The sequence below is a fragment of the Cebidichthys violaceus genome, unplaced genomic scaffold (assembly GCF_023349555.1).
Source record: "Cebidichthys violaceus isolate CVI_PGR_0920_01 unplaced genomic scaffold, fCebVio1.0.p SCAF_11, whole genome shotgun sequence".
Lineage (NCBI taxonomy): Eukaryota > Metazoa > Chordata > Actinopteri > Perciformes > Stichaeidae > Cebidichthys > Cebidichthys violaceus.
Genome location: NW_027176274.1, coordinates 7,026,987 through 7,054,876, shown reverse-complemented (window position 1 = coordinate 7,054,876; position 27,890 = coordinate 7,026,987). Strand labels below are relative to the sequence as shown.

Below are 27,890 nucleotides of genomic sequence, written 5' to 3'. Positions count from 1 at the left end.
CATGTAATAGGCATATCTCATGGAGGGTTGTCTTCATCATCTGTCAGCACTGCTGCAGTTGTTTGCACTGTTAGCGCTGCTAGCACCGTTAGCTGCGAGCCACCGGCTCAGCTTTTGCCATGTTGAGAGACGCATTAAAATGCTCTGAATTTTGTACTGAGCACCTTTAAGGACACCTCAACAAAGGGAGACTCGGATCAAACCATCAACCCTACAATTAATGGCTGATTCACTCTACCACAACCGCCCAAATCTAACCGCTCAGTCCAGTGGTAAATATACCCAGACTTCATTATGCTGTCATAACACCCTGTGTTAAATGTTTTTTCCAATATTGAAATTGTAATCTTTTTTTTTTTTTTTCAGTGCACACATTCTACATTGTTTCTTAGTTACCAACTACAAGCCAAAAAGTCATGTGTCACGTTTTTCCCTGCAGGAATGAGTCTTTAGGAAAACCATCTAGCACCTGCTTCTGTTCAGCTGCATGGGCTTCCTCAGCAGTAAATTCCCTGCTCTGTCAGCTCCAACACACCCACACATTGTTCAGACTTCCCAGCGGCCACAGTCACTGGACTGTGTGTGTGTGTGTGTGTGTGTGTACGGCCTCTGCCTGCTTTGAACAGTGTGACCTAATTCTCAAGGGGGAGATCAGACAAAATTATATTATGCTTATATTAAAGCAATTTTTGTCATAAGCAGTATGACATTAAAAACAGACACAGGCAGGGGTCTTTAATAACTAGCAGCAACATTAACCATCTTGATCCTCCATTGTTTCTACATTTTAAGACATGTACTATATACAGATATATTATCACGGGTCAAGGTAATACCGCTGCTGCAGTGCAGAATCAGACACACAGTCAGGTCATAGGTAAGTCAACCTGATAGTGATGATGGAGATCATGATGGATGTGCAATTTAAGGGACTGCATGAGGTCAAGGGGAGGCAATAATAATCGCGTCCATGACAGCTAAACCTGCCTGTCAAACCTTGTGTGAGTGAGTCTTGACTCATGTCATAATGATGAAAGCTTGTCATTGTCAGGGAACGAGTTCAGAGGTCCTCGGTTCAGGCAGCTGTCTGTCCATGTGAAGCATTTACTCAACATACTATTTTAAAAGCATTAGACCGGTTTAGTTTAGTTTTAATATGTTGTTTCCACCGAGTTAGTGAAACAACATATCGAAATGACAACATTTGAAATGCCTTTCAAACTGACGTTAATAAACCATCTCCCAGCTTCCTTTTTTTCCTCTAAAACCCTCTTTAAAACATCAGAACGCTAAAGGAAAGCCTCATGAGCACGAATGGAACCTGCAAACACGTCTCAGAAAGAGTAAAGTTAAACCTCGGGCCTTCCTTCTTATGAGGCAACAGTGCAAACAACAAAAGCAGGAAGGTAAAGACACAGACGTACACACATACAAAGATGGCGAACAGGTGCAGAGAAGCTCATACACCAACACAGCTACACACACACACACACCGCTCTCTATGCCTCAACACACACTTACACATGTGCATACATACAGTAGAAACTGTGAATGTACTAAAACAAAATATCGCTGTCATGTCCACACATCAAAAGGGACCAACATCAATACACGCACACTTATTAATGTTCCCCTCTGTTTGCACAGCACCAGGGACATCTGGACACCAGGGATGTGAAGACCTGGTGGAAAGCTGAACCTGATATTTGGCTCTGTGTATTTATGTCTCTTTGTGATGTGGACAAACATCTGTGTGTCTCTGCCCAGCCTATTCATAGAACGACCACTTCAGCAGTCTTGAGGGGCCTCCCATAGGAATCCGTCTTGATGTAAAGACTGACACATGGCTGCAGGATTTGGGTGCGTTTGCCTTTCTCCGTCCATTTCTCCACCTATCCGCCCATTCCTTCGTTCGCCTTAGCTTTCCATATACGATTGCTCCTAATCCCTTTTCCACGCTGTGTTCTCTTAACTTCTATCCAGCTCGAGTCCTCTACTTTCCCACACTTCCAGCCCTGAGCGTATACGGGCTGTCCACCGGCAAAGCCAACACTTCTACGGGACCGACCCACGCTGCCAAAAAGATGCCAACCTCTGCCAAGTGTGAGGTTGTTTTAGAAGAAAGGGAAGCCCACCCGCTGCCCTTGGGGGAACATAGTTGTGTCAACATGGTCTCTCAGATCAGTGCCAGCGGATCCATGGTGCAGAACAGTGCAGATAAGTGATCGTGCCCACGGCTTCCCTCTGCCAACTGTACTGAAGAAACAACACGGAGACGGCTGTCTCCATGCCAGCTTCCTGCCATCAGATTAACAGTCTGGCATGCACTGATAGTAGGCTGGCTGGATCGTGGATTGTGGGCTGAGGTCCTCACTTCAGAACATGAGACTTCATAGGAACTAAAATCAAAGGTCGCAGCATAAATCAGTTCAGATGCAATCAGTATCTGCCGGAAAGAAAGGAGGGGCATGATGTCCTCCTTTACATGCAGTTAGATGGCCAAGAGAGGACATGGAGCCTCATTAAAGTTGAAGAATTTTAAAGGGGCACTCCACTTGATTTTACACATCAGTTTACTGGTCATAAGAAGTAACACTAAGCCTGTGAAAACTGTTGTGCATTGTCTCTTGTGGCTCTGGAAGGAGCTTTCTAAAGTCTGAGAAAATGATCCTAAGGATTTCAGAGCGAGCAGGTTGGTTTGGACCTGTTATCTTGAGCCTCGGTTTTACTCCCAAGCAAACGTGTACACGTGTATGCGTAGTGGTTGTGTGTTTGTATCGTGCGCTTGGAGGAAGTATTTCACTCTGGCGGTCGGACGTCCGTTCAGAGCCTTCGCCCTCTGATGATGATATTTTCGTCAGCCATTGTGGACACGAAAACTATAATTTCAACTTACCCCTGTGAAAACCGTTGTGCAATGTCTTTTGTGGCTCTGGAAGGAGCTTTCTAAAGTCAGAGAAAATTACCCCGGTGATGTCATAGTGATGTAAGCAGGGTTGTCTCAACCTGGAGACTAAAAATTTGATCACAGGAAACCTGCGTTACCAACTTGTAGCATGAGGTTTGAAAGACTGCATTTACCAGGCAGGAAGAAAGACAACATTAAGTTGCATTGTGGGAAATGTAGGAAGTAGAATTTTTGTTTTCTTGACCCATAGAGACACTATGGCCTCTATTGCACACATTCTGTCTCTTGAACGTACCCAAACGTTCTGCAGCTGTATTACTGAATTGCTGGAGTATTCCTTTAAGTACATGAAACAGAGTAGTACCCATGTGATTGTGGCCCCAAGTCTGTCTGCACCTGCTGCACTGCTACCAGAAGCATATCTGCCCATGGTTAGTGACTTTTGACCCCTGGTGGTCAGCAGACGGAGGGGTGCCTCAGACACAAGATTACTTCAGCCACACCTGCTGCTTGGCTGGGAAAGGGTCGCACCCTCCTGTCTCCCTCCACCTCTGGAAATAGACCCTGTTGCTACAGAAGTTACATAAGTCCCTGCTGTGTTGAGTGGTTGATTAATGAGCACACAAGGTATAAGACGTAAAATATCTGTTTAAGTGTGTCTGAGTTTTGTTGCATGTATGACTTTACATTCTTCAGATGAAGAACAAGTCCCACTTCTTTATACACTTTTGCATGCAGTCAATTTTGGTTAGTCTTTCTCTTTGGTGGACTACAGTACATAACTACATCCACATGCCACATTTTTATTTTTACCAGTTTAATGTAGATCCCATTTGGTTTGCCTGCCTGGGCTCACAGCACTGTTTCGGAGGGATATCAGCATTGATACACAAAGAGAAGCAGGGAGAAGGACACACCGGGGAAGCGGTGCTGGAGGGTTAATAAAGTGCTGAGGCGGTGAGGAGCCAGCTGTCATTCAAAGATCCCCGCTGAGTTACCGCTCCAATTCAGCCAGTCAGCAGCTCCACACCTACTGTGCTCCCCGGCCTCTGGAGGAAATCAATACCTTCTTGTGTGATTTGATTTTAAAATAGAAATAGGGACTTTATGGAAAAGATAAAAGTTTAATGTGAAATATGTTATTGGATTTCACTTTGGATCAGATATTCTATACTGTAGCAGAACATACATTAAAGAGGTTGTAAAGGCTAGTAAGAGAGAAAGTCAAATAAATACAGAGAATATAAAGCTAAACAGAGCTGCATATTACATTCAGATTACTGAAACGACCTGACAGAAGCCCAGAGAAGTTTCCCATCCAAAATAAAGAAAGGAGGCACTTTTACTAAAAGAACAATATTTCATTCTTTAATGTCATATCCGGCAGGCATTAGCTGTATTAAATACATATATTGCTTTCCAGTTTTTTTTCATAAGGGATTAAGTTTTCAGTTCACATTTAAGCATGTAACCAACTTTATTCCAGTCAACGAGTGTCAAATCCTAATCTGACTATCCTGTTAATACAGAGGCAAAGAGAATTCAAAGCAAATATTATTTACATAAGATATAAAAATATATTTCCCCAAAAAAAGACTGATAAATTTACAATAAGAAGCTCTATAAAATTACTAATATATTTCTATTATAAAAAGCCATTTTTAAATACTCTTCCAGCTCAAGTTTTGGATGAGGGAGCGTAACCTGGTCTGTGGGGCCGGCGGATTTGTGAATCTGACAATAAATGTTCCAGTGACTCTTTTTGCAGCATATATTCCACGTCCTCACTCCTCACAACATTTCATGGAGTGCATTACATCATTGCTGCTGAAGTATTCTTGTCCTCAGGTTCCCTACAATGCAATTTTGACCCGGTTTGCGGTCCAGAAGCCAGGTGGCCTGGAGTTAGTAGAGCGCTGCTGGGTTAACTATAGCAGAGCGCTGGCTAGACCTGATGCCGTGGTGGAGCCACTTGGAAGTTGCCGTGCCATCCAGCTGTATCCTGTTGGGTGGTTTTCTGTGTAGGGGCCGGACGCATGTTAGCTGCTCAAGGGGGGGTCCAGACATCCACTCCCTCCCTCCCTCATGGCTACACACCAAGATGACTGTGAGCCTCCCCGTCACATGCCTAAGAAGAGACAGAGACAGACAGACAGACATGATTAGAACAGGACTCCACGCCTCCTTGGTTGCCAGCTCTATTCTCAGAGCGGCGGACGTTTTGTTTTACAGGCAGGTCATCGTAAACACTGGTGGCCCTAATAAACGCGCCATCCTCTGGGGCTAACTGGTGGTAGTGTGTGTGTGTGGGGGGGGGGCTGGCTGACTGCCCGACTGGCTGATTGTATGTCCAGCTTTGCAGGGCGACTGGACGCCTGCGAGCTGTGAAAGACAGACATTCAGTGGCCTAAAAACACAGAACAGAGCAGGGCTGTTGAAGTAGAAACACGGGTATAAGGAAAGCGTTCAACTCCGACTTCTGTCTCATTCCATTCCAGACATTTACAGATGGAATTTCAGTCCAGGTTTGCACCAGCGCACATTCCTTATACCCTGATGCAAGTTCAAACACTCACAAGCCTCATATAAGAAGAGGTCCAACGCAGATTAGCCATATATGTCTACTACCTGTGACGTGTCTGTGAGCTACTAAACGCCCTATTGCCTTCTCTGGTTACAGTTTCATGCGTGTGCACACGCACAGCTCTGGGGTAAAAGGATGAGACCGAAGTCAGTGCTATGTGGTGTGCACGGACTGCATGGTGTTGGTTGCAGCGCTTTCTTTCAAAGTTGACTGACAGGTGAAAAGGGACACGCCGCCTTTCCCTCCAGTGTAACCCCAGAGGCCTCATGGTCCACATATCACGCCCCACCTCCTTCATGGTCCTGACACATCCTTGTTTCTTAGAAACCCAAGGGAGTGACTCCTGTGTCACTTTATGAGTGGTCGTTAGCATAGCTGACATAGGGAACAAACGCTCCTGTTAATCCCGACTAGCGGGCGGCGCCGGCACACGGCCTAATTCATCAGGGGTTCTGACAGCTAGGCTGCATTAGCACTTACTCTCTAATGTCCTGTCCAGGTCGGCGATGAAGTCTTCCAGTTCTTTAGTGTCGCCGAGTTTGGCTGAAAGGGAAAGAAAAGAGACACAGACTTTAAACTAAGCATCTCCAATCACACATTATGAGACATCAAATAAGTACACATTTTGTAATACATCTCGCTGAGTCACGTGTCTTAACAGTCTTGTAAGAGTAAGAATTTCATTTTTTTAATTTATTGGGTGCAGCTCACGTTTTGGTGACATAAGAGGAGGTGAGTTGGTGGTGGGGGAGAACACGGTGGGGGAGTTCAGCCTCTCATCACTGAAGCTGAAGCTGTTTCTGTTGAGTGACTCTGCACCTGTAGAAAGAGAGAAAAACAAAACAAAACACAAACCATCTTGATTAGGTGGACGTTCACTTTTTCGGTGTACATCATGTAACACACACACACACACACACACACACCCATCTGATCTGTGTCAGTGGAGCAGCTTCGGGGTGTAATCATTGCATTCTCCTCTAATGACACCTTTCCTCTATCGCCTGTCACACACATGCGTGTGCTTGTATTTAGCACACACAGACAAACACAGACTTGGACGGAGGCAAAGTATACAAAAGATATGAGCAGAATCGTTTCTGCTCTGCTACACCGGACAACCCCAGAGCAAAAATGTGTAATTTGAACTCAGTGAACTAAATCTCCATTGTGGCAGTTAGTGACAGCAATATAACAGGTTGTCTTGGGCAGAGAGGTCTCTGAAGTCATTCAACTCGTCCCCTGCCCTGAAGCAAGATTTATCTCTGACACGTTTTGAGTCTGATACCAGAGCGGGGCACGTTCTTCTTCGGCCGCTGTTTCTGTCTCCCACGTGCCACCCAAACTCTAAACGGTTACATAAATAATATAATGGCCACTTTGATTCGCCACATTTCAAACCACATAAACAGATTTTCACTGTCTGGTGAGAAATGGAGGAAGAGCGAGAGAGAGAGGAAAGTAGAGACTTCCTGCAGCTAGATTCCTGTACGACAGCATAGAATTGGGCTCGTCTGTCTGTCTCATTCATTAAAATCAACTTTTTCTCATTCACATCTGGTGGTAGAAGTGAATCATCTTGCTTAAAGTATCAGCCTCCCTGTCCAAGATATCCATGTGAGTATGAAGTAAGTGTGAGTGACAAAAAGCAGATTAGACAGCACTTAATGCTATCCTTGTCCACCCCGCTCCTCGGTGCAGAACTCCAGCGGACCTTAACAGTGTCTCAGATGTCAACCACTTATTGCCCCCCCCCCCCCCCCCCCGACCTGTAACACTCCCACCACTCAGCACTGAACACACAGCGTGAGATAGGAGAAGCCACACACAACGGGGAGCACCCGGCCTCACACACACACACACACACACACACACACACACACACACACAGAGCTGTGGTCTTAACATCAGCTCTTGGCTTGGACATGACTCCCTCTCATTTCTCAGTTTTCATTCGTGCAGATATATTCAGTTTTGTTACTCTCATTCTCTTCAGCTTCTACTTTCTGTCTTTCTATCTCCGGCCCTCACTCAAACGTGCACGCTCTAGGGTGGATCTAGAGGACCCTGCACAGTTTGAGGCATCATTTATCTGCACGCTCAACAGTCCATCCATCCATCAGGCTGCAACACAATGGGTCATCCCTGCGTGGGACAGGTCCCTCTTCATTAGACTGCCATGGAGAGGACAGGGCTCATGCAGGAATCTGATCCCTTGAACGAATCGACAAGCTCATTAGCTCCACAGACGCAAGTTCGAACCCCCGCCCTCTGCTTTTAGCATGGATGTTGCTTAATGCAAGATCCTCAGTGGTTTGCGTGGTAATGACATTTATACTAGCTGGATTAGTGAACCTTGTGGTGATACTCTCCACTGGAACCCCAGTTATTATGCAAATTGGTGTCTGGCAGTAGTGCCCGAATCTCTCTGGAATCCTGCATGCTTTCTTTCCAGAAAACTGAAGACTGTAAAAGATCTTTCCACGTCTTCCTGTGGAGGTCCAACACCGCTCACACGTGTCAGGGAAACTATCTTTGAGCATGGGGACCTGAAGCATATGTTTTTTTTCTCTGCGTGTCAGCATATGAGAGCTATCACATTTTGGTGAGAGGGCTGCCTGAGGCCAGCTCTTCAGCTGGGGAGGCAAACTTCTTTTAAAACACTGTTAGAGTAAAATAATAATGCATGACAGTACAACTTTAGAGAAGTAGCCACATATGTGGCTGCAGGTTTGCCAAAATATGTAGCGGGAGTTTATAATCTGATGCCCAAATCTCTGGACTGGGATCAAGGATCCCTCTCTCTCTCTCTCTCTCTCTCTCTCTCTCTCTCTCTCTCTCTCTATCTCTCTATCTATCGCTATCTCTCTCTCTCTCTCTCTCTCTCTCTCTCTCTCTCTCTCTCTCTCTCTCTCTCTCTCTCTCTCTCTCTCTCTTTCTTTCTTTCTCTCCGTGTTTACGTGTAATTGTGCGTGAGAGCATGAGAGCATACGTGCATGGATGCACGTGCAACAGTTCTCCCCTGCTGCGCTCCTGATGGCACATGATAAGAAGCTGCAGACAAACGTATTGCAGAGCAGCGGAGCAGAAGGAGGAGTAACAGAAGTAACAGAAATGAGGCGTCTGTTTGATACAAAGTCAGTGATGTGACCGACTGCTTGGGTTTAAATTGTATTGGCAAAGTGGACGTAAACTCCTTCAGACCATCAGCTGTAAGTGTCAGAGGCATAAAACAAACCATAACTATTATTCCTACCGTGCCTGAACTTCATGTTGCCTTACGGGGGACTTTTGAATTGCCCAATTTAAATACATAGTCTGAGACCTTCCCTGGTTTAATGCATTTAAGTGATTTGTTTTTGTTGTCACATTTGGAAAACAGAAGCCCAGCAGGAGAGCGAAGGACAGCGCTCCCTACATGTGCTGAATAACACAGCTCTCATGAATAATGTATATCACGGACTCACTCTCGGAGTCGCTGATGCCGCTGTCGCTGACGCTCGCGCTGCTCCTCCTCTTCATGGTCTTCAGGTGTTCGTCGTACCTGAAGTGTCGCTTCTCCACCGGCGACGTGAAGTCCTCCATCACCGCGTCGAACTCGCACAGCACGTCGTTCAGATCCTCCTCATTGACGAACTTCGCTGCAAGAAAAAAACAAAATCACACGACATTAATTACTTTTCATTTTGTTTTGGATCGACTAAAGTTTCAGCCGAGTCAGAGAATGACAATAAACCCAATCAGCAAATAAATTGACTTGAAAACTATGTGAAAGGTATTACAATAAAAAAAACCTTAAAGGCAGGGTCTTAATGAATTCTTTCCTATCGGAATGTTAAAGGCTATTTAAATACTTCCTACAGAAATGTTATTTAAGTATGAGCCTATAGTGACAATATAAGCAAACAGCACCAAGCAAGTCTTATAGATATATGACAAACCAAAAAATACAGGATAGAAAAGAAAACAACTTTTATTTACCTTGAGGTTTGAGTTTTGGAGACTTCATTATTCCAGTAATCAGATTTGAGATGATCCAAAAATCTGTGTTGTGTATTTAAATATATATATATATATATATATATATATGTGTCCCTCAGTGTAAAGTCCCACTCTGTCCTCCTGTGTACAAGAGGTCTTGAACTAACGCTCCAGCCCGAGGACTGCCGCCTTTTAATGAGCCATGCTCAGTGGGGGCGTGGCGTCCGAAACAGAGAGGGAAGGGCGTGTGTGTGTGCGCGTGAATGTGCATGTGTGTGTGTGTGTGTGCGCAGTGGCCAATAAAAATGTTGGCGGTTGAAGTTACACTCCCCTGACGACTCCCTTATAGAAGGGTATGTTTGTAAACAACTCGTGTGTCACTTGCCAGAGAGAGGTGTAATACAGAGATATTAATAATCATGACCCAGCTTTTCATAACGTATCACCAGGCAGATCGTGACGGGACGAGACCCAGCTGTGATTGACAGACACATCTTTTAGGACTTGATTGTTCCAATGATATTGAAATGATGCTAATTGAATTCATTATATTTACAGAAGTGGCGGAGAGGAAAAACACAGCTGCTCCTGTTTACAATGTGAAGGTGCCTGTGCTTAAAGCTGCAACAAAAGCAAACATTACACCCCCTTCCCCCAACATTCAGCTAACAATAATTATCACAAATAATTATCTAACATCTAAAAAAAAAAAAGTGGTCCTCTTAAAAAAAATACATTGTTAGAGGTTTAACTACCCAACAGTATGCAGAAAAGCTCATACAACTTCAATCCTTCTTACATGTTAATACCTCAGCAACAGGTGAATATGTTGATGATACAACACTGACATTCTACTTCATGATGAGTACTTTTTGCTTCTATTCTGTTACTAGAGTGTGGGGGAGTACATTTTTTACATTAGGTAAAGGATCTGAATATTTCCTCATTAATATTTGGCATATGGTTAACATGGGGCCCCGGCCTCAGTTAGGAAGTGATGATTTTCAGTAGCATATTTGTACAGGAGCAAAAAAAAATATGTCACATTTATGAGCCTTTGAACGCACTTATAAGTAAGTTCATATATTCTAAAAGCACAATATTTGTATTTATACTTAGGTTACATGACACATTTTTTAAAATTCATAATCTAAGACCTGCACTTTACTCAGACTGGACCTTGAAGGTCTGAAGTCATCTGGATCTGTACGTGATCGCCACTGATGTTACCAGGTGGAAGTCAATCACACCAAACTTTATCACGCTGACATGAACATGTTTGGTCCAGGCCTGATCTTCAGCAAAGATGAAGCTGGAGCGACATCTAGTGGTGTGCTGTCACAATTGCAATCAATCGGATGTTTTGAACCTTTGATTTAGTCATGCCTTTGCTTCGGTGAGTGGTGGGACATGTTTACTAAAATGTTGGGAACCAACAGATTGAGTTGAGCTTGACAGTCAACCCATTTGCTTGTTTCTGAGCTTTCAACCGTATCGCACAGTCTTCATCAGCATGTGAGGTACAGTAGAAAGATCTGAAACAAGTAAGTAAGTGTACCTACAGTTGAGATTGTTTTGCAACTTTCATGGTTTGGCTAGAAAATACTGTTAAAATGGTCAGAGAGCCTAAATTTACAGCATGTCCTTTCCTCTCATCAGGTGCTTTCTAACAAGAACGTTCTTCATCCTGAGAAAGTGGATAAACTCTGCTACCAATGTAAGCAACTGGGGATTTACCTCACCAGTGTTTCCCTGAACTTCTGTACCATATTGTTTGTCTTATGTTAAATTACATCAGTTTAGTGTGACTTGTTTCTCAGACGTGGATGGACAGTTTTCCCAGAGCCCCGGACAGCCAGTTGTCCAATAAAGCTCTCTGTGAGTTAATTTGTCTTCACACATCAGTAGCCTGCACGACACCATGCTGAGACATTCACACCTCTGGTGCCCAGTTTAACATGATCAGCAAATGGATAAACATGCCATGTGTTTGCAGCTGCACGTGTCTGTTGACTCTGGAGCTCCTGAGCTGCTGCTTAACGAGGGGCCTGGCATTAGCGGAGGTGCCGAAAGTGACACCTTCGAGACGCCATGAGAAGATATCGGTGTTACTCGTACGTGATCAAACGGAATCACTTATTTATGTCTTTATACCTCACTGAGCAGGACACATCAAAAAGTAAGAATAGTAATCATATTTATTACAAAATAAATTACATGATCTCTACTTACATATTTACATTCATTCGTTGTCATTTGTGAGGGACAAAATGTCATATAACAGCTTAGAATACAACTAGTAATTAGAAAATACCTAAAACTATTGACAAAAGGGTTAAGATTACTCATACGTATTTCACTTAAATGAGTTTTATATTTCATTTTAACTAGACATATATTTGCTTTAATAAAACACTTTGCACTTTGCACATCGTTTGAGTTTTGGCTTGAGCAGTAATGCAATTATGTTCTTGTTTTTTGCTGCACACGAGGGCTGTGATATATTTATGCATGTAGTATCCTCTATACATGTTCCTATGTGTGGGAATGGATGTGCAAATGTCTGGGCGTACACTACATATGTGTGTTTACTTACATGTGCATGTGCATGGTTGATTTGACCCATCATCATTTGGTATGCATGTATCTGTGTGTGTGTGTGTGTGTGTGTGTGTGTGTCACTCAAATTCACAGCCCAGCAGTTCTATTCTCATGGTGATGGAGTTCCACCAGCTTCTGGGGATGATTCGGATGAAGCGGGAGAAAATAGGAGGGTAGATGTAGTTCTTCATGTGGTCGTTGTTATTTGTATTTCCCAAGAAAGTCTGGATTTGGCGAGAGAGAGGAAGAAATAGTTTAGAAAACTCTTCACCATTACTGTCAAATGTAACTCCAGCCACCCGGTGAACTGGTTCATTTAATTACAGTTTCCATGTGATTTTGCCACCGTTCACCTTGCAAGGGACGCTCTCATCATCTGTGTACTGCCTCCAGTGAATGCCATTGCTGCTGTACTGCAGAGTGTAGGACTTGACATACATCTCTTTCCCCAGAGACTTGGCTCCTTGTGTTATGATACCTGTGATCTTCTTGACTTGGGGTAGCTCCACCTGAAGCCACTGGTTCATGTCACTATACTGTGGATGAGAGAGAGAGAGATAAAAGCGTTGACTTGTAGGTTGGTACGTGCACACATTTATAAACTACCAATGGAATTTTTGTGCTATTTATTTCACAATTCACACATTTTCAAGGGTTTTTCGGAGGCCGCGGGTGTGTGAATATTGCTAGCAGGTCACTCAGGCACATTCTACCTGATGCTCACTTTAAATTTCAATGCTTTAATTTTGACCTGTTATGTCGGTATTAGGATTTGTACCTTGGCCTGCCATGCATTGATGGTGCCCTGTTTGTTGAGGCGTGCAAGAGAAGGTCTCCAGGGTCCAGAGTACCAGCTGGAGGCCGAGGAGCTGGCTGTGATGCGATGGTCTTCAATCAGTCTGCTCTCCACCCCCAGAGGGACCGAGCAGCCTGAGGCGGGAGGTTAGAAATGTCACATTTACAGGAAATTTCAGGAAACTCAGCATTTGTATACAAAAGAGTGCCCCCTATGGTTAGATTTGCAAAGTGAGCATGCTCAATCTGGAGCACATGGAGGATGTGCATAGCAAATATGGCGAAACTACAAATAAACATACACTATTTACACATCATTTTGCAAGAAAATATGCAGCTCACTAAACTTCATGCAATTTGGAAAATGTATTTGGCAGAAAGAAAATTACACTGTATAAAAAAGAAGGAAAAAAAAGCTAGTTATGTGGCGAAATTAAGAATGTGTGAAATAAATTTTGATGTTCAGGAGAAACTTTACCACTTTGTGTAGTAGATTTAGCACGTTTCGTGAATTTGAAAAAACAGATTCCTCGTTGTCGTACAGTAACATCTTACCATCAAGCTCACAGCCGTAGAACTCCATGCGGACTGTGGCCTTGTTGTACCACTCGATGGGGTGTAGCCTAATGAACCGTGCGATCACAGGAGGAAAGAAGGTGTTTCTTTTTGTTTCATAGGATTCCTGGTTCCCAATGAATACCTGTTGGAAGAGGGAGAGACAGACAAAGTGAAGCAAAATGGTGATCACACACTTCTCTCTTAGCTTGTAGCTGTTTGCGTTGATCAAAAGTGACCAAACTTCTCCCACCTTCCTGAGGTCCCTGCTGTCGCCCTTATAGAAGATCCACTTCCGGCGGTCGGTGCTGTAGGAGATAGAGTACTTGACCACAAACTGGGATTGGAATAGCTGCCTGGCTCCCTGCGTGGCCACCTGGCTGAGCACAACTGGCCTCTGGAAGTCCACCTGTACAAGGGAGATACATAAGGCACTGTGCCGTATTCACATAGAAAGCAAGCGCACATATGCAAACATACTCAAATACACACACACTTTTATAACACAGACAACACATACCTGAATCCAGCTCTTGTTCTGCTCTGTGCTCCATGCGTTGAATTTACCATTATTGTTCAATCTGGCAAGATGGGGCTCCCAGGATCCTTCAAAAGTGGAAATATTGTCATTCCTCTTGTGACATGAAGTTTAAAGCAATAATTCCACAAGTCATTGTGATTGCTGTTGGACTACAGTGCATTCATTGCCAATACAGTTGGGTTCACACAGGGATGGCTACCTCTAGTGTTGATTGCTGTGATCTGGTCGTCTTGCACGCTGCTGGATTCTAAGCCCAGTGGGCGGTAGCAGTCTTGGAGGAGACAAGCAACATGTCAATTTTAAAACAAAACTAAAACAGTATCTTTAAATGCTGCAGAGCTGCTCAGGTGTTTGTACCGTTATCTAGAACCAGAAAGAGGGTCTGCATGCCCTTCTGTTGGTTGAAACCAACTTCTGTCTCCAGCTGCCACAGGCCAGGTTTGGATGGGTACATCTCCAGAGTGGCAAAGCCCCCTGCAAAGACAGTTTGGTACAGTAATTACGTTGAAACATGCGTGCCTCTGCTACGTTGTTGACATCAAATATAGACAATAGCTATTCACTGTGTTACAGTTTTAAAGGGTATCGTCGATCCAAATACTGTAAACTCCTATTAAAAAAAAAAAAGCACAAAAGCAGCAGAAGGTGTTCCTTAACAAACCAGACATTATGTTGCTCACCAGGCAGCAGTGGGTAGACGGCCTGTCTGTAGCTGGTGATCTTCTTATGGAGGAACGTCTGTCCGTGGAAGTGGATGCTCTGAAAGTCTTTGGGAGAACCCATGTTGATCAGGTACCAGCATACCAGCTGGTTGGTGTACATCCTCAGGCCCTTCAGGTTGTGTATGATGCCATTGATGGCTTGGGAAACATCAGGCAAAAATATTTTTTTATCATTTTGGTCAGAGGATGTTTTTTTTCTGTAGCTGATAAATCTTGAAAGCATGGAAGAAAACTTATTGGAACTTTGACATGATATTAGCAACAGTGCATGTATTAACTATGTATATATATATATATAAAAGAATAATGTCATATAATTCTAGGTTCTCACATTTAAAATGTTTGGAATGATATATCATTTAATCCAGACTAGTTGAAGGTACTTACAGTGGAATTTGAGGTTCTCCTTTAAGTTGTGGTCCATAGCTCTCCTTCGGTTTTTCTTTTGCATTTCCTCGTGGTTCTTCTCGTAGTACCAGCTCTGCGACTCATCGAAGGTCATGAAAAGCAGCGTGAACTCCCTCATGTCTGGTTCCTTCTTGTCCAGGGTGCCCTCTCGACACACCAACAAAGGCCCTATCAAGCCAGAGTGGATATCCCTTTCCTAAGAGACAGAGCATATATAAGGTTTAATATTGGTTCTTAAAAACTGTGAGAAACTACTACTTTGGCGCTTTTGCACATATCATTGTTATGGTTTGGATTCCATTTTGTCTCTGTATGAATGCCATGTCTATCTGTAACTTTGTGTCATATTACTGTGTATATAAAGGTTGAATAATAATAATTAAAAAAAACCCATTGAGTTTAATCTTATTGTGTAGAACCTGTATCTGATTTAGCATCTTTCAAACTATTCTGATGGCATAACTTTGTGTTTGTAGATAAATTAAACTATTCTGGTGAAAATGTTTGCAGTGTATGTTACTTTTGGCCCATTCATGTTTTTATGCTGCATAAAAATGCCACAGTCAGAGACTCAAATTCTAAACACAGTGGCTTTAATTTGTATTTGTAAAAAGCATTTCTACATACTACACTTATATCTATAAAAACGGTCTACAACGTAAAGATTACTCACAGGATTGACACCTGAATAGTAGGCCCAAGTCCGACAGTGAGACTCGTCTGCAATTGGCCCAACCAAGGAAGGAACCTTCCATATATATGTGAAGGTGGTATTGGGTTGAACCTCATTGTCATATTTATACCAGTACTTAGAGCCATCCTCATAGGACAGTCCCTCTGTCTGCTTGGTATAGGAAACCCCATTTGGGTGTAAGGAGTAGGGACGGTTGGCTTTGTTCCTAAACACCACCTACAAGAGAAAAGACACATTATGGCTTTAAAGGAATAGTTACATAATTTGAAAAATGTGCTAATTAATTTTCTTGCAGAGCGAGTTAGATGAAAAGATTGAGAAGACTCTCATGTCTGTCATGTAAATATGAAGCTAAAGGCGGTTAGCTTAGTTTAGCAGGGGGACAGCTAGCCCCCTTCAGGAAGATACTATTACACGATAAAAAGAAGTCAGGTACAAAAGTTGTCGTTTTTACATCTTGGGTTTTTGTACGGTTCAAACTATTGAGATTTAACAAGTTAATCAGTACATTTGGGGCTAGCCATTCCCCCCATTTTCAGACTTTGTGCTAAACTAAGCTAACCGGCCGCTGGCTTTAGCCTCCCATAACACAAGAACGATATTAATCCTAATCTTATTTAACTCTTGGAATGACAGCAAATAAGCTTCCCCCTCCCCCACCAAAATGTCAAACTATTCTGTTAAGGCATGGTTTACATAAAGCAACAATCAGACAGTGAATTCTTCACACAAAGAACATCATAAAATGTGAGATCCCAGAAGAGCTATACACATTATGGTTTAGCCGTCTTACCATGATGCTTTGTCCAACCTCCGCCTTGATGACAGGTCCTAGGATGCCTAGATGCTCATCCATCTCTCCACGGATGTCAGGTGTGCTGAAGCTGCTGTCCATGTACCCTCGGAAAACCACCTTGGTGAACTTAGTTTCTCTGCTGTTTTGTTGCGACTTGTCTTGTCTCCTGCGGCGATAACAGGACCTTATTTCAGCTTTGCATGCATATAGATGTGTACCTGCTGTAGTCGTGTCTTTTAAAATGTCACATGAGCTTTTTCTTACTGCTATCTCTGAGCTTACCTCTGTCCGTAGCCACCATAGTCCCACTCGACCTCCTCTGCAGCGATGAAATAAGTCTTGACATTCGGGCCTGAGAGTTTTAAGTAGTATTTGGTGGTGTCATCCAGGTTTAGATTCTTGATGTCGTCATGACTGCTGTAGGGGTCCATGTAGGTCACATACTCGTATTCATCTGCGTTCACATTTTCCCCCTCTAGGTCTAGATGATCTGGTTCGTCCCCAGGAACGTACAGCTCGTAGTCACTGAAATCGGGCCGGGGCACACCGATGACGATGGGCATGTTGATGAGCTCCTTCTCATCATTGACGGGCTGTGGTGAAAGAGGTCGTGACCCACGCGGGGTCATGCCTGGATTGAACCCACGAGGAGAGAACGGTAGGCCACTCCTAGACTGAGGCTTGTATTCCTTCCTTTTCTTTGTTTTCATGCCTTCACCCTTGTTGGGCCAATGTCGGAGGTTCACCTTCCTGATCTTCTTTTTCGGGGTTGGCGTTGTTTGAGCGGTTTCTCGCCCAAAATATTTCATCATGTCATCAGAAATCTCCACTGTTTCCATTTGGTGAGTTCCCTCATAAGTCCAGTTGTGCCCCTGTGTTTTGACGGAGGTGGTTTTTATCACCTCTGTTTTGTTTCCTGAAAGGAAGATTAGCACTTCTTCACTGGTGTCTGAGGCACTTCGCTCCTCAGAATCGCTCTTTCTTTCTGCATCGCTGGAGAGGGACAGGTCAGTCTCATTAGAGAAACTTTCTGAAGAGGATGTGCGGTTCAACTGACTAAGAAGAGCTGTGAGATTCTCCCTACTCTCTGAACTAATCTCCTCTGATGAATTTGATCTGGATACATTCGCTGTGACATTCTGTGAGCGCCCAGTTTCGAGCGGAGCGTGTGTTACATTTTCAAGGCTGGAATTGGCTGGAATAGTCACAATGTCAGATGAATTCATTTGAACTTCGAATGAACTCAAATACTCTGGCTCTGCTGCGGCAATCAAGGCGTCATTGTCACTGGTTTTGTTGTCTGTGCTCTCCACCCCCAACTCTAAGATTGTAAAATTGCTTCTGTCTGTGCTGCTGATGTTAACCTCTCCAACATCAGCCGTCAGAATAGACGATGAACGGTTTGTTTCACCTGCTGACACGTTAACATGGTTAGCTGCTGTGTTATTCTCATCTTCCTCTTTTGCACTGTGTGACAGAGATGTGGCGTTGCCCTCTAGTGTACTGTTGGTGCTGGTATTGGTTAGCGACTCAGAATAAAAAAACACGTCCCCTCTTGTGAGTATCTCTTTGGAGTCCTCCGCCAACATCATGCCCACAGAAGTCTGGTTATCACCAGTCAGGGTTACATTCATTCCGTCAGTCTCCATGATGAAACTTGAATTTCCTCTTGAATTTTCCGTAAGATTGGCAGTTTCTTGTAATGTTGCCGTAAGATTGGTAATCTCTGTTGATACATTTCCAACCATTGATAACACCGTAGCATTGTGAACTGTTATGTTCTTTGTGTCAGACACTGTAGCATTATCAATACTTGAGACTTCAAACACACTGCTGTTTGTAGTAATGCTGTCATTCTTTGGTAATATATTTGGGCTATAAAAAACAGTTGTGTTCACAGTAGAATTGCCAAAAGTGGATTGTGTACTAGTGTTCTGCACATGTGTTGTGTTCTCACTGATGCTTTGGTTCAGCAAATTAACTGCAGTAAGGTTTAGCCCATCCACTTCTGACCAATTTGAAAATAATGTCTCATTTGATGCGTTTGGCTTCGGAATCGAGGACCGACTTTTATTCTTCGTCTCCTTGAAATTCAGGGTGATTTTTGTATCTCCATCAGGCACATCAATGGCATCATAGTTGAGGAAAGAGAGGTCCAGCAGCTCCACATCTGATTTACTAGATTGGTTCTTCAGAGACCTGAGACCTAATTCATCTGCAAACATGTCTGTGTAATCGTCTGGCTCCTTTGGTGTCTTTACTACAGGTTTTGGCTTCTCCTCTTCCTTCTTGATGTCATCCAAGCTCAGAGGGTTCCACACTGTAAATTCTTTGAACGCTGCTGGATCGTCATAGTCAGTGTACTCATACTGGTGGTCACGATAGCACTCAACATCCTGAAACTTTACGCGCTCTCCTTTGGTTGTCTCATGGGAATTCAGGGAAGCCATGAGCCAGACGCCTGGTTCAAGAGGGACATAAAAAAAATCATCAATAAAAAAGTTTTGGGTAGTGTAATTAATTATCAATCGTCTCTATATATTTATGATATTCATGATAGTCATGATATTTTCTAAAGTTAAAAGTATCCCTACTGATGAAATATTTGGATACATAATCCCTAATTTGACATTAAAAAAATGCATTGTAAGCCCTGACAGACCAATGTTGTCCATCTTCATAGTGATGGTCTCTCCAGTCATCGGGTAGAGGCTGAGGAAGTCCTCTGTCCGCCCATTCAGTTCAAATGTATGGCCGTAGAAAGTGACTGTCTGGATGTAGTCTTGTGCTCCGATGCTGGACACGTGCCATGTCGCAATCTCACCATTGCAGAAGCCCAAGAGCGGGCCGCTCTCGAACACATAACCGTTAATTGCTGTGAGGAAATACATTACATGAAGGTCAGTCGTCTGACAGCAAGCTGAAGGCAACGCAGTTAGATGGATGAACAAATAATGGAGTGAATATATCGTGCCGTTTTGAAAGATTATGGCAAAAACTTACTGTGCATGACATTGGATTTATAAAAGTCTGGGTCTGCCTTGTTGACTTTGGATCGATCGCAATACTGGCGGATGTTGTCATCCACGTACCAGCTCTTGTTCTCATCAAACACAGCCAACATTGCATGCTGCTCCTTGTCTGCTTTCAGCTGGAGAAACAAACCAAAATAATTGTTTTGATTTTCACATTTTGCCTTTTAATTTCAACAGTTTTCTCTTTCAACATATTTAGCTGTCCCCAGAGCCATGCCGCTAGCATGCCGAACAATGAATGTAGCATCTTTTTACCTGCACGCCCCTGATATTGAGGGACTGACTCTTGCAGATGAGGATTTGTCCTATCAGTCCTGAGGCGATGTCGCGTGGCGTGTCCACTGCGCTGTGGTACAGTCGTGTCAAACATCGAGAGTCCTCGTCAAAAGGCTCATCCTCGTCGACCACTGTCCATATGTAGGTGTGTGTCTCACCTGGCTGAACACCATGAGACTGGTTGCCTGGCAAACACATGGAGATATACCTCATTCATTTATTTTGTAATCCTTTTTCATGTAATTAAACCAGAGATGATAATCCACCGTACCCAAATATATGAATCCATTTGTTTTACTGTGAGGACAGATTTCATACCTCCTGCTGGGTAGTTGACTCCCTCATCTGACTTCTCTATCGTCAGTCCATGTGGATAGATACTGTAGGGCCTGGAGGCCTTGTTCTTAAAAACAATCTGTAAACGGACAGCAGGATGAGTGAGGACATGCCGTCAGCAGACAGTGATAAATGCTGATGACTTAAGTATTAGAGTGACACATGATCTGTGAGCTGGCTCTGTGCTCACACTCACTGACTGTGAGGTTAAAGTGCTGTATAGAGCAACAATTTAATAGTGTTTATAGCCATAGCAGATAAAAAAGCATTGGAACTGGAACCATTTTTATATGTAGTACGTTTCAAATTTAGGAGACGTTAACATAAACACAAACTTAAACCTTAACTTTGATTTGCAAATCATTTGCAGTCAAAAGCTGAACTCTAAGACCAGATATCAGCAGACACTTGGTACCTTTCCTGATGATAAATTGCTGGACCGTTTTACATTCAGTGTGTTCTATAGCTAGCTTGCACTACAAGTCAAAAATATTCCACTATTTGGTTATAAAGAACTCTTCGGTTGACTTTCCCATATGTTTAAGATCATGGTCCAGCAGCACGGTGTGTTCACTGTTCACCCAATATGCATGTGGTAACCTCAAATGCCCCGCAATCTTTAAGGCAGAACTCAAATTGAATTTCAGTGTGCTAGAGTGCAGAGTCAATACACTTTCTGACTGTACTGCAATGCGTTTTGAAGGCAGTTCCTTTATAACGAAGGAGAACACAAATGTCCTCCATTTTAATGTTTCTTTATCCGATGGCTGTTTGTTTTAGAAAGTTAATGCAATTAAATTCCGGTTTTATATCATTCAATATACTGCATTAATGCCGAAATATTTGTCTGGCTTTTTGTCTTAGTCTCGTATTTCTGTGTGATCTCACCTTGACAACATCTCTGATTTGCGCTCTGATCACTGGGCCCAAGATCCCAAGCTCATTTTTCCTTTGCTTGGACTCCAGCCTCTCAGTGAATGACTCGTTTTTGTACAGCGTGTACACCGCCTTCTTGTACTTCCCACCGATGCGTGTTGATGACTGTCTCAGGTACTGGAACTTGAAGTCCCTGCACATAAGAGGAGTTATTTAATTTGGAGACATTGATATAATTTCCGTAATAAGAACAACAACATTTAAAACACTGCACTTCAAGCTGTGGTGGCACCAGTGTATTTAATCAGCACAAAACTGACCTTGAAATAGAGCTTAAAGAGTTGAGAGACTCTCTACATTGATGCAACGGAGTAAAAGCCAGAAAATAACTTCTTCAGCAATGTACTAAATATCAGGTCATGTCAAATGCTGTACATTAGCGATAAATGAAAATACTATAGAAGCACCTCACGTTAATCGTAAAACACAAAGGATATATTTTGCCACAGAGGGATGTCTGATGAGTTCCCATGTGCACCTTTAAAAATGTTATGAAATGCTTAACATGCTTTCAAATGTATAGATGCTGCTTACCCGTCAATGTGTTCCTGCATATTTGGTGCATAGTCCCAGATAATTTCCTCAGCAGCTATGTAGTATGTCCACTCCCTGCTGTGTCGTTTTTGTTCGATGGTCATCCTTCGCTGCGGTGCTTTGAAGCCGTCACACTTTTTCACATCCACAAAACCATGCATGCCAGCTGCAATGGCAGAGACACATTTTTTTGTTTCTTGTAAATTTTGTTACATTGGTAAACGCTATCTATATCTATGGTGGACGACTGATCTATTCATCTCCTGAGTAGAGAAACACGTACCCTCCATGTGCTTGATGGTGTGGGAGGAGAGCAGCCAGCGGCCTGCATGGAGAGCCACCATGCTGGCGGTGGCGGTGGAGCCACTGATGAGGCCCACCGATGACACTTTATGCCTGGTCTGCCGCAGCACCTGGCCGTTCATGTGCACGGAGAATACCTCAGGCTCTGAGCTCATACCCACCAGATGCAGGCTGACAGAGGCGTAGGCACACACACTGACATCTGGACAGAGAAGAGGAAACTGACGGTCACTTTGTGTATTGTTTCTCTCAACTGTTTTGTTTATGCAGGACATCTAGGGAATGTCTTTTTACTGACTGTACACCGTGACATATACCACCAATCTGTACATATAAGCTGTGGTGGAAGAAGTATTCAGATCATTCATTTGAGTCACTAGTAAAGCTCATTTGTTCCAGAGTAAAAATTAAGGAAGCGTTACCATTACAATGTAAGTTTCTAGAGCAAAGATTATCATCAAGAATGTAGCTGTTGAAGTAAAGTGATGATTAAGGTCACAATGAGGTGTTCTGATATACAAAGATAGCGAGCAAGTTGAAGGCAAAGATTGCCTGTATGTATCTTTAATATTAGTACTGCTTGGAGTGCTTTATTTCATTCATACAGTGGGCACATTAAGCGCTGAAACAATTGTTTGATTAGTCAACAGAAAAGTGATGAACAAGAAATCAGTCAGAGAGCAAAAAGGATCAAGTTCCTGCAGCTTTTCTCAGGCACCTGAGGACGTCATCTAGGACTCAAGGAAACCGTGATTGTCAGTTTCACTTTTGTCTTGAAATGTTATTAACTAAATAATTATACCCAAAACAATATTCAGCTGTGTTTAAGTCATTATTATTTTTTTATTTTGTTTGCAGACAGTTTAGTTTGAGGGTTCCAGCTTTATTTTTCTTGTCTTCAATAAAATGAATGAAATTGTGATGGGCAGTTTCACTATTTTCTCACTTTTAATATTGACTAAACTTTTTACTAAAAAATAATCTAGAGATTAACTCATGATGAAAATATGTGTGTTCAAGGCTCATACATATCAAACAAAAAAGACTGGCCTGAGTTTAAATTATCATTGTCTCTGCAGTCAGTTTGTCAGTGTGAAGCATCAGCATTGTTGTTATGGTTACTTGCAGTTTAAAATACTTTCCGCAGTGACTTAGAACGGAGGTTTGTCTATTAACCAGAACTCTGTCTGAGTTGTCCTGATGTGTCATCTGCATATCATGTTGTTAAAGAAATCACCAAGGATACCGGAACAAGTGACTCCTCACCCTCTAACTCAATGAGTGATAAATGACTGGGCAGACTGACCAGGTAGCGATCCCATTGTGTATCCGTTGATGGTGTACTTCACATGGTTGACATCTTTGTTTGGTTCGTACTTGCTCTCCCTCTCATCAAAAACCCCAAAGAGGAACACATACTCCTGGTGGACGCCGACCTGCTGCCCCGACTCATCCAGACTGCCTGAAAGAGAAAATAGGAGAGAGATCCCAAATAATGACAAATATATGTAGGTGCAACAGAAACTGATACTTTGTGATTTGAAACACAGACAACTTTTTACTGCTTACCAGGCTTGCAGACGAGTAAAGTACCAATGAGGCCCGAGTTGTAGTCCTCGACAACATGTATGTGGGAGACATATGTGTAGGTGAGACAGGTGGGGTCATGTGGCTGTGGAGAAACATCTGACGTCACCTCCCAGTAGTAAACGTGCTCGCCGTTAGGCTGCACCACGTCATCCTCTTTCTCTTTCTGTGACGTGTTGTCAAAGTAGTTGGCCCCTGCAAAAACAAAAAAAAGCGAGAACTCTCTACATTATGGATAAATAAAGAATCATATTGGAATGGTCTAATAATTTAATCCCATTGCCAAGCAGGGGTCTATGGAGATTATTGAATTTCCTAACAATAAAATACTTAATGAAGAATTTCCTACAAGCTGTTCTTAAATTTCAAATTACTCTGCACTTTGACTTTTGCATTAAGAGCAAATAAAAAAGCGCTTAATGTCAATTTCCTACATCCAAAATGGCAATAATCTCCTGTTACTGGACACAGACAGTGATTTCCTATAAGGCTTAGTAATGCTTCCTGTTGGACTTAGTACAGTCTATTCTGATAATCTGCCTGTCCTGGTTAATATTTTAGAAAAAGACAAACAAGGTTGTTTGTTGTGTTGGCTAATCTTGTGTAAACATCGGAATGAGCAACATTATGAGCGCCCACAAAGTGCCGTACAGACAGGACTGAGAGTGTTGCTGCTGTCTGCGGGTTTTGCCACAGCTGTCACATTCATCTGCAGCTGGGTTAACAAGCACCCACCCTCCGACTGTTTGCCGTAAGCGACCCCGTGTGGGTGGATGCTGTGCGGTCCACTGGCCATGTTTCTGAAAGTGACGACAATGGCCTCGTTCTCCTCAGCCCTCAGTGTGGGTCCAAGTAGACCTGGAGAGAAAACACACACTCAAATGTATTTGGAATCCGCAACACTTGTATATTTTGGTATTTCATCATGGCAACACCGGGGATGTAAAGTCATACTGACTCATAACTGAAATACGATTTCACAATTGGCCCATATATTGTTATGTTATCTTACTTACACTCTCATAGAAAGGAAATAATATATAACTGTTATTTTCTAGGAACATCCCTGGAAAGCAAAATGCTCTTTGATACTAGTTTCATTAGAAAGTATTCATTTGGGACGGTTGTTAAAGAGACAGTGGTTGAAAGAAAATAGTTCCTCCAAGAAACTGCTCACAACAAGGTCTGTGGTTTATCTTAAGAGTAACCAGCTCATGATTTCTGGAAAGAGACATCGCTGTTGACTTTTTAAAATGCAGCACAATCCCAGTGCCATTTAGCCCCATTGATAGATGGCTGATACCTCCAAAACTAGGCAAATCACACAAAAACAATCTAGATTGATTAATAGCTCTTCAGGTAAGAAGAAAAACTATATTTTTTGTTTATTACCGTTTGTAAGAATAGAAGGAAGTGAAACAGTAGTTACATTGAGTCATTTTAAACAATTTCACAATTCTTTCTGGGAAATTCATCAAAATTACAAGCTGCTTATAATTTACTAACTGTGCTGTTCTACATACTGGGGACACATTAAAGGAAAAAACACGCCCAACTAAATGCAGGCTCCTCGTGCCTGAAGAACATTTTCGTCTCTCTCTACTGATGAGTCCAAAAGATATTCCCCCATTCGGTGTTTTAATTACGGTGGTGGAGAGCACTTTTCTGACAAGTCTCTACAAAATCTCCCATAGGTGTTCATTTGGATTGAGATCTGGTGACAAAGAAGGCCATAATATAATTCACATCATTTCCGTACGCAACACACCATTCAGTGAAACCTCGTGCCCTGCAGGAAGCATCTGCATTTGTTTTGTTTCTACGCTCATTTATTCAGGTTTATCCTTTAGTTTCGCATTCAGCTGTATAATCTGTCAATAATTACTCTGTTATTTTGTGTTATTTCTACTTATATACTCAGATAAATGTACCAGTTCAACACATTTAAATTGTCACACTAATTAGTAAGGGCAGTTTGGGAACAGTTATGTACATATCAATTTCTTTCTGGTAAATGATTAGGAAATTAAAGTTTATATAGTAGATTTCAGGAGAAGCGTTTCTTTGGAGTTTACCTAACCAGGAGGGATGAGTCTTAGCCTGTCTGAAGTCTTTGTCATACTCCCGAAAGACCACTTTCTTATAGGTGGGACCGAACCTAAGGAAGTAAAGAAAAACACAAAGCCTGAATCAGCACACAAGGAAAACACATGTTGTTCACACCAGCAGCACAGCATATCAACAAGATATGGACTTTAAGATATGAAGGCACAAGCTTCCTTACATGTTCCAACTAATGTGTGTCTATATATGTGTGTATGTGTGTGTGTGTGTGTGTGTGTGTGTGTGTGTGTGTGTCTGACACTATCATAGGATGAATAACAGGTTGCCAGAGAGATGAGAGAAGGACACACTGGACTGTTTCCACATGGCACACACAACTTCAATAACAGAATGCGAGTCGAGGCATTTTCGATAAGCTCAGTTGGACAGACTTCAAAAAATATTAATAAGACAAAAATACAATACAAAATAATTCAATTAGAACAATTAAAAATCTTCAACACCAGCTGCATGTCTAATTCCTACCTGTGTGTGTCATTGCCAGAGTAGTTCCAGTCTATCTCCACAGCAGCGATGTAATAGTGTCTCTCCTTGGGCTGCTGCTGGTCGGCTTTGACATGTAGAACAGTCAGAAGAACCAGGACAGACAGGAGACCCCAAGCTCCAGTCCAGGAACAGAGCCTCATATCTGGGATTAATCCTCCAGGTGAAACCGGTCTGCTCTACAAAGTGAAGAAGCTGTGATCTGACAGAGAGGTCCCGCTCTGTGCTTTATCTGTGACTGACACAAACGCACACACACATGCGCTTTTAAACATTATGTCCCAGGGCAATGAACTGTGTCTCTGCATATTTTCTCTCTCTCTCTCTCTCTCTCTCTCTTTCTCTTTCTCTCTCCCTGTCTCTTGTAATTGAAACCTCATGTGTGTTGCTGTGAGTCATCCCTGAGGGGTGTGCTTCTTCCCATCATCTCCAAAAAAACACAACAATGTCAATAACAGTGAACGTTTCTCCAACCTCAAAATGTCCCAAGAAATCATCTCGTGAAAAACACACCATAATTTAAGAAACTGTACGCGTGATCGGTGGAGACAAACCAATCACAGACCTTATGTAGAAGACACAATCTTAAATGTAATATAACATCTCAGCGTTCATCTTTTCATCATTAGCACCTATCGAAACTGTAAATTACTTTTTTCATTCAGAACTATTTCTAATGTTAAGAACACCTCTCCTTTAAAAGTCCTTAGAACTCAGATTTATCACCTCTCATCTTAATTATTGCAATTCTCGTTATGGAGTCAGTTGTCAACCTTATCTGACCGGCAGTTCATCCAAAATTCAGCACAAAGACTCCAAACTTGTACCAAAAAGAGGCCGTATATCTCCCTTGTTCTGGCCTCCTGTGGTTATCAGTGAAATACATAATTAATTAATTTATTAATTCCATATATCGCAGATTATTAATAATGATGCATTATCTCCACCCTTGATTTTGACAGGAGCAAAAACACAGCTGTACTGTCTTCTGTGGGTCGAAAGTCAAAAGTCTCTTAAACCTCTGAACACACTGAACACCATGGCAGGGTATACATGCTGATCTGTAGTATTTGTGACCACACCCAGCTGTGATGTAGCGTGGTACTATAGTGACAGACTAATTGCTGCACAGGGTGTGGAAAAAGCCCGCCGTCTGGGAGAAGTCACTGTTTAATTAAAGCTGTGTTGTAATGTTAGACAATGTGGAGACAATTTTAACACTTCATGATGCAATACATTTATAAGTTGATCATGTGTTTTGGACATATTTGCACAACTACAGCTGTCAGATGAATACAGTGGACTGAAAAATACAATATTTCTCGCTCAATACTAGTAAAGAAGAAGTAGAAAGTAGCAGAAAATTGAAATATTCAAGTTAAGTGCAGGCAACTTAACTTTATTTTACAGTACTGAGTATATTATAGTTACATGTACATTTACTCAAGTACTGCTCTCAAATAGGCCTATACATCAGTTTTAGTTACTTTACTTGATTATTTCCATTTTATGTTATCAGGTTATTTTATTAATTATACTTCTACTCTACCAAATTTTGAAAGCCAATGTTGTAGTTTTTACTAATAGAAAATAAATCAACGATTCAATTGTTATGTATTATAATAGATTAAGCTCCCCAGCAGTATATGAAGTTATTCAAATTAGTCCCACCTTTGCCAAACACAACATAA

General features: G+C 42.4%; 2 protein-coding genes across 2 annotated transcripts; both read right to left on the bottom strand.

Moving 5' to 3' along the window:
* Window positions 1–4,248: 4,248 nt before the first annotated feature.
* Window positions 4,249–9,592, bottom strand: rgcc (regulator of cell cycle). Its single transcript, XM_068702454.1, has 5 exons — window positions 9,474–9,592; window positions 8,960–9,133; window positions 6,204–6,311; window positions 5,973–6,035; window positions 4,249–5,036 (listed from the first exon to the last, which is right to left on the bottom strand). The coding sequence occupies exons 1-5, from the start codon at window positions 9,499–9,501 to the stop codon at window positions 5,029–5,031; spliced, it is 381 nt and encodes a 126-aa protein (XP_068558555.1). The 5' UTR covers window positions 9,502–9,592; the 3' UTR covers window positions 4,249–5,028.
* A 2,061-nt stretch (window positions 9,593–11,653) lies between these two features.
* On the bottom strand, window positions 11,654–26,419 carry f5 (coagulation factor V). The gene is made up of 25 exons (XM_068702443.1): window positions 26,182–26,419; window positions 25,668–25,750; window positions 24,328–24,450; window positions 23,575–23,787; window positions 23,312–23,467; window positions 21,986–22,207; window positions 21,703–21,868; window positions 21,121–21,301; window positions 20,215–20,311; window positions 19,876–20,081; window positions 19,589–19,736; window positions 19,248–19,460; window positions 16,868–19,046; window positions 16,583–16,751; window positions 15,769–16,005; window positions 15,075–15,291; window positions 14,646–14,825; window positions 14,323–14,439; window positions 14,165–14,236; window positions 13,945–14,030; window positions 13,678–13,833; window positions 13,425–13,569; window positions 12,853–13,004; window positions 12,428–12,610; window positions 11,654–12,298 (listed from the first exon to the last, which is right to left on the bottom strand). The coding sequence occupies exons 1-25, from the start codon at window positions 26,340–26,342 to the stop codon at window positions 12,152–12,154; spliced, it is 6,009 nt and encodes a 2,002-aa protein (XP_068558544.1). The 5' UTR covers window positions 26,343–26,419; the 3' UTR covers window positions 11,654–12,151.
* Between the last annotated feature and the right edge of the window lie 1,471 nt (window positions 26,420–27,890).